Here is a 16,243-nt window from a genome sequence, read left to right on the forward strand (position 1 = left end):
GTTTCTAAAAGAGGAGTTGGCAGCGCACACAAGAAAAGTTCTTGTGGATTCAGCCTCAACTGCCAAATCTAAATCCAGTCATGGTCGTTTGAATCCCCCCTCTAGACACTTCTAATATTAACATCGCTTCCTGTTGGGTACCAAATGGACAACGCTTTTCCCTGGTGCTTGAATGTTGTCAGCCCCCCCGTTTCCCTCCTCTATCTTTCACCAAAACAAAATACATTTTGTAGCAAATTTTGTCAAACTTTCTCACCCACCAAGAGGAAAACCCCAAAAAACACACTGAGAGAGAATTCAGTTTATCTCTGAGATTGCTTTACCATCGCCCCCCCACTGCCAACCAATTCCGTGCATATTGAAAGCTTTCCCAAGACCTCTCAGCATGCACAGACAACTTTTAAGGATCTAAGGGGCTGAGGAGAGACAGGGAGAAATGGAGCAGGGGAAAAACCCTTTGTGATTAAAGTTGTCTGAAGGCTGAGTCCTGAATTCCCAGCCCAAAAATACCTCTGACTTCCACACTAACACTGGATTTCACCACCCCTCCACTTGATCTCTTAACATGTTTTTTATCCTGTACAGAAAGCCATCTTGCACTAATCCCTTCCCTCTCCCTGGGACTGCTAGGATGCCTGGCCTGCTAAACAGCTCAGATACAGGCAGAGATAGTACTGTACTAAAGCCAGATTAATACAGATTTGGACCTTAAGGGTAGATAAGGGTGGGAAACCTATCATTCACTTGTGTGCTTGAAAGCCGGGTTCCTTCCTTCTCATGGCAACAGGCTCAACTGATTGTATTTGCAAAATGATCTTTATGATGGGTGACGTCTATCAGCCGCCAAATGGTGCGGTCTGCCACGTGCCACGTTTCTCAGATAGCCCACTTATTATTTATCATTATGGGTAATTTCTTAGCAGGCTCCTTTACTCAGGACCACTGACAGGCATCACAAAGTATACACATTTCACATTAGTCCCCTTCACTCTCACAATACACTCTTTCCAATTGTAGATGGACCAGGGTATGTGCGTCTTCTGTCCCTCTCGAGGGCAGTGTAATTGGAGACCAGGGGTCTTGCATGAAGTTCAAAGGTAGTGGTGGCCAACTCGGTACACTGCAGGGTGTTTAGCTCTCTCTAAATCATCAGTTATTGCATACCTTAAGCACATGGTCCTTTTGCCTAATTAGGCCGAATAACTGAAAGCACTTAATTAGTTAACACTGTGGCTAAATAACCCAAACCAGATGGAGGGTTGGCCAGCCCAGGTCTATGGTATCTGACAAGTAGCATGTGTGTTGCCAGGTGGGAAGTGGACCCCGATTACTGTGAGGAGGTCAAACAGACACCCCCCTACGACAGCGGCACACGTCTCTTGGATATCATGGACATGACCATCTTCGATTTCCTGATGGGTGAGTCTCCTGCAGCTTTACACTGGGAAGCAACATCAACTGTCCACGCCTTTGTAACTGTGGCTGAAATCAAGACCAGAGCATAGCCAGCCCCCAAAGGCCTTAGGTCAGGCACATGATCTGTGACATCTCTCCCAGCAGGCATGACACTCCATTTTAACCCTAACACCACTTTGTGTACAGCGAGACCGAGAGAGAGGAAATAGTTTCAAGGTAAGGGTGCAAGCTGACTCCTGAGAGAGACGTCACATGGTCTCCTAGTCCTGTGAGTTTGGGCCAAAATACACTCCATTTACCTTGTACTACATACGTCTATTGAGGTTGTCCAAACTTCTGAATTTATATAATGAAATAGTGCTGTGTACACATTTAAGAGCCCGAGTGGAATGAAAACTCCAAAAAATACTGCAAACTGTCACGCTCTGCCATTGAAAAGCATCAAGGTGTCCCAAGTCCCTTCGTAAATGCTAAAATTAAGAAAAGCGGGCCTCTGAACTCTGTTCTGCACCTTCTGTGATTCTGTCCCTGCAGGAAACATGGATCGCCATCACTATGAAACCTTCGAGAAGTTTGGAAACGAGACTTTCATCATTCACCTCGATAACGGACGAGGGTGAGCAAACGCCGCCTTGCAGACCCACACTCGTCTGTTTCACAGCTGTATTCATGTCACATTGTACAAGGGCCAGACCCATACACCCTGACAGCCTCTTCTACAGCTGGGACCAGATGTAGGGTTTCATCTATATTTATGAAGCACTGAAACCTTTACCAGCTAGGAAATTAATTCAGAACCAGAGTAGTCAACTGGCATGGAGAGTATTAAAGCAAAGATCCCTTTAATATTCCATCTTTTTCTTTTATTTTTTAAAACACATAACATGTCTGCTATACTTGTATACAGCTCCAACTGCAACAGATGCCTTGTATTATTTAAAACAATAAATACATTTTAAAAAACATGACTTGTAAACAGAGTTGCCAATGAATTCTGCCAACTCTATGTATACATGTTAATTAAATTATCTCTGCTGCCACAGTCCTAAAGGAATAGGGATTAACATTTAAAAACACAAGCTGCTTTATCTTTTTTGCATAATGACGGATTTGCTTTTTTGTTTATAACTATGAGTCATTATAATGGTTTTCATTGACTGGCAGTGCTGTTTTTAAGAGTACTGAAAATCATCACTGCTTTGTCAGGCAGTCTGGACCTTTTGGCGGCTCAGTAGTGTGTTCAGCCACTCCCGGATGCTAGCCCGCCTACGGCATGATGACACATTTGTAGGCAGCACATCACGATTGAGCTGCAGGCCTTAAAGTGACCCTTCCTTTTGTTTCTCCCACAGGTTTGGCAAGCATTCCCATGACGAGATTTCCATTTTGGTGCCTTTAAGCCAGTGCTGCAGGTGAGTCAGGTGTCGACCATGCTGCACCAGCCTCTGTATTGGAAAACCGTGAACGTTTAACGAAGGTGACCAGACTTGTTTTATTTGCCTGTTTGTAATCTTATCCTCATAGAGCAGGGTTTGACATGGCAGCTGTCATTTGGGGGTAAGGTATGATGCAGGTAAAAGTAAAACAGCCCAAACTCTACAAATGGGTTCCTATGAATGGACTAAAGCATCAAATAAAGAATATGAATATTAATGATGATAATAATGTTAAGCATTGGAAAAGCAAAGTGCCTTACCACCCTGCGATGCCCCCTTATGACACATCTGTTTATACCTGTAGACCCTTTTAGTCTTCTCTGATCCCTTCATTCAAATGTGGCACATTGTGTCTATATGTCTGCAAAATAGCATAATCAGCTGAAAAGTAGAAAGAATAATAATGTCAATAATGGGAACAGTATAGATCAAATGGGAATAAGTATCAAAAGGAATGATATGAGTAAGAATAAGATATAGAAGGAGAATAAGAATACATCTTCATCTCCTCCCAGGGTGAAGAAATCAACTCACTTGCGCCTCCAGCTTTTAGCCAAGGAGGACTACAAGCTGAGCGGGCTGATGGAAGAGTCTCTGCTGAGGGACCGACTGACTCCCGTGCTCATCCAGCCCCACCTGGAGGCCATGGATCGCCGGCTGCGCATCGTCCTGAAGGTGCTGAGCGACTGCGTGGAGCGCGAGGGCTTTGACAGTGTGGTGGAGGATGACCTAGAACCCGACAGCACGCGTGACGCCACAGCCCCTCGGAGGTAGTAGAGCTCCACGGGGATGGGGTGCAATAATGCAAGAAACACAGAAGAAAGAAAAAGAAAAAAGTCTTGCAAAAGACGCTCTTATTTATGCCACTTTTTTGAATTCAGTGAATTCCTAGACTGGTTGTTATTCCCCTATCCATGCAAAATGCGTGTCTATGTATATATAAAAGAAAAGGTGTACATGTATATATAAACATGCATAGAGCAGGCGATAGACATTGTCTTAATTAATGAATAGATAAAGGTTCTAGTGCTTATATTCAAGGGTACACGGCAAGAAGAGAAACAATCCTTCGTTTAGTTTTGGCGTTTTTTTTTTAAATGCTAAGGCTTTGTTTGGAGTGCGGGTTTGCTCCAAAAAAAATCTCCTTTTTTTGTGTTTTCGTCTCATACTTTTCAGACTACAGTCGCCCCAAATGTATTTATTAAGTACGTATTTATTTAAAATAAAATAATGTTGATTATAGTAATAATAAACAAAACAAAAACATTACAAAATCCACAGATATCTTTAGTCCATGTGATCTCAAAGTAACTCCAGTCTAATTTCAGTTAATGGGAATGTAAAACAAGAGGGGAATATAACACTAGGAGGTTCTGGGACTCTGGGATGGCCTTGGCCACAGTCCAGCTTACCAATGCACCATTAAGCAAGTAGAGCAGTGTTTCAAGTCTCCAGGCACGCTGTGATGTGCTGAGGAGAGACGTGGAAGGTTGTATTGCAGTACCGGTCATTGTCCCCAGCCCACCTTATTCCTGACTGTAGCCCGAACTCACAAGATTATAGTACAAATCCAGGAGGCCGGGTGGCGGCCATCTTTTGCAGCATTAGGATAAAAGATACTGAGAAAACAAAAATCAGGTATGTTTTTGATTTCTGTTTTGGGGGGGTTGTTTTAAGTAGGTTTATAAATCGTTTATAAACATATTCACACAGCATTGTACTTTCCACTTAAAATGATCGCCATCATGAGCAAGGGTGATGCAAAAATGGCATCAGAATATAGCAGGAAGTGAAAAAGATGAAAGACATTGCGTACCCATTATGTGGAATGTCTTTCTGATAGCTGCAGGCAAAATAGTAGATGCTGGGATGAATCTGTACATCGGACAGTACTGGTTTTGAGACCTCTGCATTATTCAAAGCAGGAGGTAGACCTTTACTGTCCAATTAGGTTTAAAATATATAAATCTTTGGTAAGACAGGAGCACACAACGATCCACTTATTGGCTGCTGTGTAATACACCACCATAGACTGCACAGACATCAGTCCATTATAATTGAGAAAACTCTTAACAGTCTCACATAACTCATTCTGCGGCGGCCTGGATTTTAAAATATCTAATCGAAATCATGTTTTTCCCCCTCAGTGTCTTAAATTCAGTTGCATAATGTCACTAGATTTGTAAAAGACTTTCTTGTAGGAAGCCACTCAGTGTTTCTGGTACTGTTTTGTGTGTGTGTGTGTGTGTGTGTGTATGGGGGGGGGGGGGGTTCTTGTTAAAAGGTGGGGGACTGGGTGAATGATCTCTGAACAAAGCCTTAGAAAATCAGCCTTTCAGAAGTGCAGGTTTTTAACCAGCAGAGAAAAACGTTTGCCTTTCAAAGCAGAGAACAAACAGTGGGTTCCTCCTATTAATTGGAACAGATTTGCAGTTGTTCACTAAAGGGCCCTCGCTCAATCACACAGCCTACCTAAGTGATGTTCAAAACTAGCTTACCCGTGATGCCTCTTCAGGAATTCACACCCTGAGGACTCAACTACATGTTGCCCAGAGCTCATCGGAGAACATTATTTCCAAAAGAATTTGACCTTCCATTTTTAAATCATATCTTCCCATGCAGGACAGTCCATCGAATGGTCACCCGCTTCCCTCTGCCATGCTCTGAGGAGCGAGATCTGACCATTACTGCTTCCACACATATGGCAGATTTCCTCTAGGCAAATATGCACACAATGTCAGGTTGGTTATTGTTTTGCCTGTCTGTGTTTCAGCCCCTGCAATCGTTAGTGGCATTCTCAGGAAGTTATACCAAATGTCAGTCGTGTTTTGAACAGATTCCATTTTTCTCTCTGTGTGAAGGCAAACGTTTGTCAGCCCAGTGGGATGAGGAAAGGGGCTCACTGCTAGCACCTTTTGTGTAGAGAATGCTGGGAACAACTGGGCTGCTGTGACATAATCTGGCACAATACTACCCATACAGAAAAGACTTATGAAATATACCAGTCAGTGTATTTTGTAAGTATATACAATAATAAATAAAGGTCAGGAAAAAATACATTGGACTACATTTTGAAATAGATTGTGTGTGTATGTGTATATAAATATATTTCAGCAAATACTGACATACATTTTGTATATATGAATACATGTCAACTTGTGCCTGAAATACATTTAGATTTTAAAATATACTTCATTATATTCTCAAAATGTATTTCAGTATATATTCCCGGCCTTACAAAACTTTTTTTTTATTTTAATGGTGTGAGATTGGTTTTCTTCAGTGAAGAAGACAAATTCCTGGAATGATCCATTACCCCCTAACTTCACTGTTCTCTCTCTCGTGCGTGCTCTCTCCCTCTTAACCATACGGTACACATTGTAACTTTGGGGCTGACAAGTTCAGTTTACATGACTCCAAAACAGTTGAAGTGCCCCACTCTGTTATAAGTATATTTGAGCTGAAGGATATGTTTATTTGATTATTTGGATGTTTAATGCAGGGGGGGGCAGAACAACACTGTCTGGCACTAAGTCTTAAAATGGGATAACAGTATTGAATAGCATTGTCTCATGCAGAAGTGCTTTTAATGAAGACGTTACTTTTAACTTCTAATAACCCAACTACTAAAATACGGAGTCAAAGTGTACACTCACAGTCAGTCCTTTCTTGAAAGCTACATCCAAAATAATAGGATACTTATTTCATTCAGCTTCGAAAAATATGGAGACATCTATCAATACCCCCCTTCTATGTTTACATCTGTTTTTGTTTGTTTGTTTGTAAACTTTAATCTTACATGACCAAAAATATATATAATTCAGTTGTTTTTTTTTTTAGCATCAGTTCTGTTCTAAAAGCTGGTAGCTTTAGATAGGTGAAATCCTACCCAACTACACTATTGACAAGGCTCTCTAAAGGCTTAAGGACTACCTATTTCACAAACAAAAACCCTGATGCATGTTGATTTCATGGACAAGTCAAGCTGAGTAGTGGGGCATTGTTCTGCAGTAAAGGTAAAATGGGTGGGGAAACAACGGTTTTACAATTTCTGCAAAAATCAGAATATAGTATTAAAAATGTCGCTATATAAGTTTTTTGTACTAGAATACAACTGACTGCAAATATAGGACAGTGTTAGAAACTAGTTGGTGCTATATGACTGATGGATTCAAACTCACTATATGGAGAAGGTGTGATTAAAGAGGCATCTTATCCCACTGCATCAAATACTGTTGTGGGCCATCTTTTCACAAGTTACTTCTACATATACCATGTATTACGTATTACAAGGTAACAATTGGAAGATCCATGTCTTGTTCAGACCTTTATGTTGTGTTTTTATTTGATTTGATTTTTGATTTATTTTATTGAAAACAATGTGATGTTATTTATTCAAGTCTAAATGAGAAATGAAAATAAAAAGGGGGATTTCTTGATTTTTCTCTCTAGTTCTGCTTTTTTCTTCTTCCAGATTTCAATCTTATTGATCGGAGATTTTCTATATTTGTCAGATGGTAGAGTGCAATGCTAAAAGTAAATATTTAAATAAAATTGAAATACATGCATACTGAAAAGAAAAGAAGAAGAAAAAAAACATGAAATATGAAAGTTAACCCAGTGCCTGTGTAATGACAGAAATACTTGAATGTTTGGGTTCACTACAAAATTAAACAATTAAAAAAAAAAAAAAGCTGAAAAAAAGTCTTTATACCTGGATTTAAAGGAGGTTGAATGGGGGCAGATTATTTGAAACTTGTCTCCCCCAGACTGTGGTAGCAGAAAACTGCTACTGGATATTTCCTTTTTTCTTTTCCTCGTCGTATTTTCATAGTTCAGTGTAAATAAATATAAATACTTTGACGACATAAAGAACCAATTTCTGCAGCAGTAGGCCTTTTGATTCTTTTTTGCATTGTTTCTGTGGAAATTTGTTTGCAACATGGTTAAAGTGCAATAAAAAAATATATGGCAAACACGTCTTTTGTGATATGTGGAGGGAGGGTGGGAGAGGAGGAGGGGTGGGGGTCATATGAAGTATTTCAATTTACTGCCAGTTCATTAATTATAATTATGTTGCTGGAAGAAACAACTCAGGAAGGGGGTGATTAGCGACTATCAATTAACAGAAATAACGATGAGATATTGGGATCGAACACAAGTGTGAAGTTCCCAGTAGCTTCCCCTTGTTTTTTGATGTCTTTAAAAAATAAAAATAGTTGTGCACTTCCATTAAAGGAGTTTAATTAAATGGGGAATTAGCTTGCCAACTCGTGTGGCAAAAGCGGAACTGACGTTTCATTTCTATGCCATTGGTGACATTGTCCAGGAGAGTGGGGAGGGCGTATCGTGCCATTAATTGTAATACAGTAAAATACACTCTGACACTCCGCTGCCTTCTTTAGCTCTTATACACCGTTATATCGCAAAGATTTGCACAACAATCTGAAACTTTCTGGCCACATGCACTACAGTCCTTTGGCCAAATCAAAGCGAAATAAAAATGAATTCTAAAAATGATAAACCCCGACAACCCATTTAGAGATTGTATTCAAGGACTATGGCTCTATGTTCTTTCACAAACTCGTACAAAGGATCCAAGGGAATTCAATATCTTTTTCCTCGCCGCACAGAATTGCACTCTGGGAAAAACACACGTTCCCAACATGCTATCTTTAAGTGCAGCTACTAAAATATATCCTTTTGACCACAAGTTCTGGGATATCTATACATAGCCTCCTACATATACATGCGGATGAAATGGCTGGATGCAAGCACGGCAATGGAGATCTGAAGGAAAGGGTTTCCAAATCACAGAAAGAGTGACATGCAGCTCAGGGGTATACAGAAAACACATGGTACTGTATGGTCAACAAGCCAGTAAGACAACAGGGCTGTTCTATTACCACAGCAATAGTTTAACCACAGAGGGAATGCACAGCAGGACTCACTTGATCGATGGTCCTTCACTGAATAAATTCAATATGAGATGCAGAGGAAGATAAAGTAATTACAAACGGTAGACAAAGTAGTGTATTGGTAGTGTATCTCTTTGAGGAGCTGGTTGTTGCTGCTTTACGGTACCTCTCGCTATGGTGTCAGTTGAAGCCCTGCTCAGGCAAAGCAGCTCTAGACACTGTGGTGATTTACAGACTCACAACACGTTTTTGCCTTTGCCCTTCTCGCTCGTTCAACATCAAAGGCGAGGAGAAGCACACAGACCCCCCCCCCCCTCCTGAGAGGAGAGCACAGACGAGCAAGTGCAGGAGGATTAACGAGCATTTCAGCAGATTTTTGGGCTTTTCTCTTTTTCTTTACTTCACAGAGCAAAAAAAAAAAAAAGATTCCTCCGCATACGAAAGCAAGAGAAATGAGGAAACCAATAACTTATTGTAGATCTTTATTCTATAATATGAATATTTCACTGATTTGGATGCCCAGAATAAGCTATTCCATACTCACAGTGCTTTACAAACAGCACACCTAGGTATAGGGATCTATTATTATCATTATTCTAAAACATTAACTATCTAAAAGTGATTATTACCCAAGGTGCCATGGGGAAGACCAATCCCGTGGTCTTGTAGCTTGTGGTCTGTTCACTATCCTGTAAGTGATTAAACATCTCACCCTGAAACGCAAATAGAGCTCCTTCAGGGTATAGACAGCACTCATGGCCCGGGTGAAGCTCACACTTTTGAGTGATAAAATATGCAAATATGATTGCTTGAACAGAAATAGCACAGATACTTGACTCACACTGCTAGCAACACATGAGGACATATACACCATTCATTTTAGGCACTGCACTAGTTGTCTTTTAAAGCGTCTATTCATTAAGACTCTGAAACCTTTCATTCAGCTCATTGAAGCACGTGTTTTGGTAAACTGAGTCAGAGATCATTCGAAATAAATTAGAACATAAACTGGTATATAGTGTAACACATATCTGTAACACTCACAGGATCCACGCTCTCTGGGGCCAGGAATGGCGTCCCCGGCGCCATAATTTGTATTGTTAAAAACCGCAGTTGTCAAGCAAGAAAAGTAAACTCTTCCATTTTATAAGTGAACTCACATTTTACAAGTTACATTTAATAGCTCTCGTTTTTCTCTCTCCCTTCTTCGAAGGAATGGAAAGTGTTCCGGCCTCTGGTCAACAGTAAAAAGCCCTTATAAGACAGCATCGCTGCAGTATATTGCAGCCATGGAAAACCCTCGCATAATAGGGATTTTAAAGAAGCCGGAAGATCTTCATTGGCTTATTCAATTTCCATCTGGAACCTCCTGTGTTTTAAAAGGTCTTTCAGGAAAGTAAAGCAAATAGAGCGGGGCAAGAGCCTCACAGAAACCAATTGCAAAGGAGTGGGTCCCCTACCAGGCTTCAGCATTAGGAGTGAAGAGGTTATGGCCAAGAAAAGGCCTCATGAAACCCCCGCCCCCTCCAGTGGAGCATAGAGGGCTGGATATGCTATTGTTGTTTAAGCAGCAGTAGCAGCTGGAGTGCAGCATGTAAACAGCCAGAGGAAAATATGCATATTCAAATAGCAAAGTTCCAGAGATTATTGTTTACAGGGTTCACAAAGGGCCTCCAGTGGTTTGGAAAATGGATTGTGCAGAGCTGTCAGGGGTCAACGGGCCTAATGAGTGAGAACCAAAGCCCCAGATAGTGAGATGTGGCGATCAATGTGTGGCGGGTAAGATACTGTCCGACAGGTGAGGGGCGGAGTGGGCAAAGATTCTCTGATGGGGGGTGGAGGGGATATGAGTCTCCACAGGTTCTCTGACAAGGACAAAATGTGGGTTGAAAATATTACAGAAACTGCATGTTGACTGCACTCACATCCCTGAGGAACAGGCACTTTAAATGTGCCATTGTATTTAACTGCAACTTTTTTCTTTTTTGCTCAGTGCGAGAGCTTTGGCAGCTCTGTGTTTGTAGGCAAGGTATGTTTTAAAACCTTAGTCTTTTTTTAAATTACAAATATCCTTTTACCTCTAATAATCTTGTAGCCATTGAGAGAAACAGGTACTGCAAAATCTCCAAAATAAGACAGTTAGTTTTCTGAATTAAATTAACTACCATGAGAAAAGGAATGGGTACCTTCAGTCACCTCCATAATGCCAGGCCTCAGTCTTAAATCTCTTCACTTTCTCTGAATGCAGCTCATTCAAAGTATCTACCAGATCTCTATAGCTTAAGAAATACAGCAAATACAATGACCAAATATTACAGGCCTTAACAGACAATTTATTCACTATGCAAATTGTTATGTTCTTAATACAACCAAAAAAACATGGTCAACACCTTTTTCCTAGGCCCTAGGATTCGTAGGCCCTTGGCACAGTGCCTACTGTTGGATAATACGGCCCTGAACTGTGGTACAAGGGACTCAGATTATCAGATTTTCAGGACAGGTTCAGATACACAGCTGGGGAGTCATGGAGGGATACACTCCTGCAGGCACCTCTATGCAGCCAGCTGCTGAAGACCCCAAGGCAATGTCCAATGTAGCCCATTTACACAGTTAATTGGTTCAATTAAGTGTCTGAGAGGCAAGGCGGAACACAAAAACAGCATAAGAGCCTGTCTGGAGCCCCAAGGCAGGGAGCTGCTTGCCCTGGCTACAGAGGGAATTGCTGCCCAGAAGCCACAGGGTGTTTCCCATGAAGAGATGGGCTGCCCTCTGCAACTGGCTGAACCACAGAGAGCAGAACACAGTGGGCTCCAGACAGTGGGGGCGGGGGGGGCTGGGGCGATGGGTCACAGGAGGTGGGGGCATTGCGCTTCACTGGCTAGTTTGTCATTTCCTGTCAGCCACTCCTTTTGATTTGCCTCATTCTCCTTGGAAAATCTTTCTTTATGCAACATGCTGAGTAAGCAAGTTCAGGGGGGATAAAAAAGGAGAAAAGGGAAGATGTCTGAGAAATCTACAAGGTAACTGTTGGCAACTGGAAAATGGAAAGCAGCATGACAACCGAAAACTAAAACAAATGTTCTATTATAAAGCAAAGTAAAGCTTCTTTATATTCCTTAAATTCTTGAATAAAGAATATAAAGAGATCTATTTTGCTTATTAAAAAATGTACTTGGAATGTAATCATTCTGATCGGTTCCTCTACACTTTGTTTCTCTTGTGTCTAAACATATCTATGTATATTTCTGTTTGAACTTTAAATATTACCTAAAGAAGTGTTTAATTTCATGGAGATGTGGCAGTGGATTTCTGTTTGTAGTTTTTTTTGAAGAAAATAGTTTGTGTATGAAAACAATCCATTGTTGGTTGCTAAGATACAGTTAATCATAATATACGGTAGTAATTTTCAGGTTAAATATACTGTAAAACCGAATACATCCAAGATTATGAAGAGTTCTAAAAACCCTAATTTCAAGTGTTGGCAGATATTCTATGGAAACAGATAGTGTATAATAAATACAATTTGAAACTCAGAGTGGAGTGGACCTATTTATCCTCCACATAATGCACTGTGCACTCAGGGATGAATGCAAGATTCAAACTGGGGCCACGTCCCAAATCACACACTTGCTCCCTACACCTTTCGACAAGTGTACACTTGGCATGACGTTCTGCTGATGTCTCAGAGTCTGTACTTGAGTCAGCGAGGGCATAGGGTGCAGGGAGAAGCTAAAAGCATTAATTGTGACACACTTAAGCTTAAGCATTCAGCGCCTTTACCTCTGACCAAGAAAGAAGCTACACAATCTTTTCTTGTCAGATTGCAGTTGAAAAGTTTTTCCTACTGTCATTTTTAATCCTATATATTTAAATCATAATTATAGATTAATTTTATATTTGTCACTCCTTACAACATGAATCTTTAAAATATTTTCCTTGATAAATAACTGAACAATATCTACAACTGCCTAGCTATAGCTATATTTACATTACATTTACATGCACCCACCAATGCCATATTTTCAAAATTTTTCCAATTGACTTGTCTCCACCTTTAGCACTAAAACACTTCAGCATCAGTGTACGGTTTTGTATACCCTGTCAAAGGGAGCAGTGAAGGGCACAAAAGTGTGTTTAGGCAGCCTTCACTCATTCCCTAAGGTATGGGGTCCCTATTAAGATGGCGACCATAGTACATCCAGCAAGTGTGCGATTTGGGCCGTGGCCTGTGACAGCAAGAATTACTTAGATTGGAGTAGTCCCACATCCTATTCAAGTGTACCAGAAACCATTTTATTGTCATTTGGCGCCACCTAGTGCATTCTTGGGCTACAAACAGGAAAGAAGAATGCCTAGATCAGAGATCCTCAGCCCTAGTCGTGCAGTACTACAGCATGTTTTCCACTTCACTACTTAATCACGAATTATTGTCTTAATAGAACTCACTTGATTATTATTCACAGATCTGAGAATGTTAAAGCTTTACAGAGTGTTGGAAGACCTGGGGTACTGGGGCAACTGGGGTCCAGGATGTGTGACCCCGGGTAGAAATCAATACAACTCCCAAAGATAGATCCATACAGTGTCCAAAACAGATTGAAAAGCATTTGCACACAGTTACTTCTTAGAAAGCATTCAGTTCTCATACACAACCACAGTGTCTAGTAGCCTGTATTGCAGATACCTCAAATCTGCACATCAGCTTAGTCATGAATTGCAATAGGTCAGCTACAGGATGCTACACAACAGTTCAGCAGTGTGATACCCAAACAAAGGTACCCAACGTGAGTGTGGCCCATCATCAAGAATCAAGTGTTAGTAATTCCAGTAGCAACTCTGGTAAAGTCCCTGGAGTGGTGGTGTATGAATCCAGAGTCCCACCCAGTTCCCAACTATAGATGATAGTCACTCTTTGTCCCTTAGCCTAAAATATTCCATGGCCTCTATAGATCTTTATCTATAATCACTGATAGAGTGTAGCATTTCACATTTACTCCCAGTTACCAGCTATGGCATCTCTGTGCATACCACTGTTACAGCTCTCCCCCTTCGTTCTGCCCCAGGCCTCTATATAGGCTTAATTGACCGCACCTGTGCTTGACAACAGGTGAGTTGCATGATCTATGATTGGGGAAGTGATCTTCTGCAGACAGAGGCCCTCTAGAGGGCTTTATACTGGTACTGCAGGCCTCATAAGGGGAATAGGGCTTTGGTCAGGCATAGGCTGACATGCCTCCTTTGTGTCACCAGTCCACACACTTTGCCACACTACCCAAAAATAAAGTTAAAACGGCATTAATCTAAGTTATTTCATTTTTTGGATGATGCTTAGTATATCTTAATAAATACTGCTCATTCTTCTGTCTAGTAATAATGCGCTCACAATCTACAGACTGACATTCTACTTGCAAAAGGCTATTTTATAAACATGCTATGTATTCACCACACCAAGCACAAAATGGCTGAATTATTCATGGCAGTAGTAGCAGAAGAAGAAGTAGTAGTAATTAATACAATAAATAATTTATCATTCATGAAAGCATTCTTTAACAGGTTGCACTAGAACGATTTCCCACCTTTACAACAAAACCTGTGTCATGCTCACAGCACAATTCCAGATATGTCAGTTTGGTATTATGACTTCATTTTATTATTAATTTATTAATTTGGCAAACGTCAATCTTCTCATGGCTTTAGCAGCCCAAGGCAAAACCGCACAACGGTTCACGTACGCAGACCAAATCATTCTCAGAATGAAAGGAAAACACGTAAGAAAGAGACGCAGACAAGAAAACTGAGAGATGGGGACCACAATACAAGGCACTCAAACACCCCTGACCCACAGCGCCACAGACTGCCTGCTAGGTTGTTAGGAAATGATGTCATGGGAAAGCATCTACCCTCCCCTGAGACTCCACATCTGAGATCTGTCTTTTGAGTTCCACTATCTGATTTCTCTCTTTCAGACATTTACTTTCCCAAAAACATCCCACACCGCCCTGTGGGTCTGACTGTGGCATCGAGGCCATCTCTCTCCTGACGATAAAACCTGCTTGTGTATTTTTGAATTTCCAGGCATGTCACTCAAGCTGCACTCGTTTGCGTCCGACTGCATTCGGTAAGTGGCAGCAGAGGACACTCTCCGGAAGGATACTGTTTCTTTGTGTGTCATTAATGCTTTTATACAGAATGCACCCTTACTGCCAAAAAGTTATCTTAGTCCAAACCTAAAAAGCATTCAGAGGCACATGTGGCTTCAATGACATTGCAACCTACAGACACTGACCCTTATTGCAATCAACATCCAGTCCTGAAACGAGTCAGTCTGGGCACGCTGGGACCAAATTAGCGTAATTATTTCCTTGGAAAGCTAATGACAACCACCAGTAAGTTAGTGGTTTTTCTGAAGCATGGAAAGAACAAAGGGAACGTTTAGCTTTGGCTCGTTGTTTCATATCAGGGTGTCATCTTTAAACAGCCAGTCCGAGGACATGAGAAAGATTGAAAAGCAGATAAGCTCCATTCGGGCAACTTGCTTGTTGGGTTTCTAGCTGCTGATCGGCCCCAGAATTTCATCCAGATGTTCCGTCAACAAACCCAGAGTCAGCCTCAACTCTAATACTCTCACTGTGGCCTAGACCAAAGACTAGACATTTTTACTAGCACACTTCACAGCGTATACAGAGTCCCCAGCTCTTCCCACACCTTCTCTTACCGTTATCCAGGGGTGCCACCACGGGTCTAGACGTGAGGGGGCCAGAATCTCGGACTGGAAACGGACCTATAGGACAGAATGATTATAATTTACAGATTTGCCCACATGCCTCACATTTCTACTCAACTCAAATACTTTAAAGACTGTCTATTTTATACAGTACTGACAGAATAGTGATACAGTATGGAAGGTGAGCTGGTTAGTGGGACACAGGGAGAAATGAACTGCTAAACCACTTAATTGTTTTATCTCTACTTGTTTGCAATTTGCCAATCCACAAACACAAAAATAAAAGGGCACACAGCATTGGAATGTATAAGGATGATGGAAGTTTTAAATGAATGCAATAGCCTATAATAAGACCAGATATCTCCTATGTATTTATATAACTGCCTTTTCAGATACTTGAACAGAAATGTTCGGCTTTTTTAAACTGGGGCTGAACTTTTCATTTTCTGGTCCACATTTCCTTGCTACCAAGATCAGCGGTTGGTAAGGTTTGCTAGTAGCTACATTATTGACACAAAGAAAGAACAAGTACTGCTTCCCTAATACATAATCATCATTCAAAAAAGCTTAAAATGCCCTTGTCCACTTAGAAGAAAAAAAAAAATAATAAAAATAAATAAATAATAATAATAATAATAATAATAATAATAATAATAATAGCAACAGGGCACTGTGCTACAAAAGCGACATACAAGATGCTAACTTGCTCATGCGCAGACAACAATATTTGTCTTGTATGAGAAAGTCTG

General features: G+C 40.9%; 1 protein-coding gene across 1 annotated transcript in view; it reads left to right on the forward strand.

Moving 5' to 3' along the window:
- The window catches only part of LOC136712511 (extracellular serine/threonine protein kinase FAM20C), a 52,982-nt gene extending 47,867 nt beyond the window's left edge, over positions 1 to 5,115 (forward strand). The window contains exons 7-10 of the mRNA XM_066689144.1: positions 1,310 to 1,419; positions 1,951 to 2,032; positions 2,769 to 2,828; positions 3,368 to 5,115. Coding sequence (XP_066545241.1) covers positions 1,310 to 1,419; positions 1,951 to 2,032; positions 2,769 to 2,828; positions 3,368 to 3,626 — 511 coding nt within the window. The 3' untranslated portion in view covers positions 3,627 to 5,115. The remainder of the gene's footprint in view (positions 1 to 1,309; positions 1,420 to 1,950; positions 2,033 to 2,768; positions 2,829 to 3,367) is intronic.
- The last annotated feature ends 11,128 nt before the right edge of the window (positions 5,116 to 16,243 follow it).

This window comes from Amia ocellicauda, chromosome 17 (assembly GCF_036373705.1).
Source record: "Amia ocellicauda isolate fAmiCal2 chromosome 17, fAmiCal2.hap1, whole genome shotgun sequence".
In the NCBI taxonomy this organism is placed as follows: Eukaryota; Metazoa; Chordata; class Actinopteri; order Amiiformes; family Amiidae; genus Amia; species Amia ocellicauda.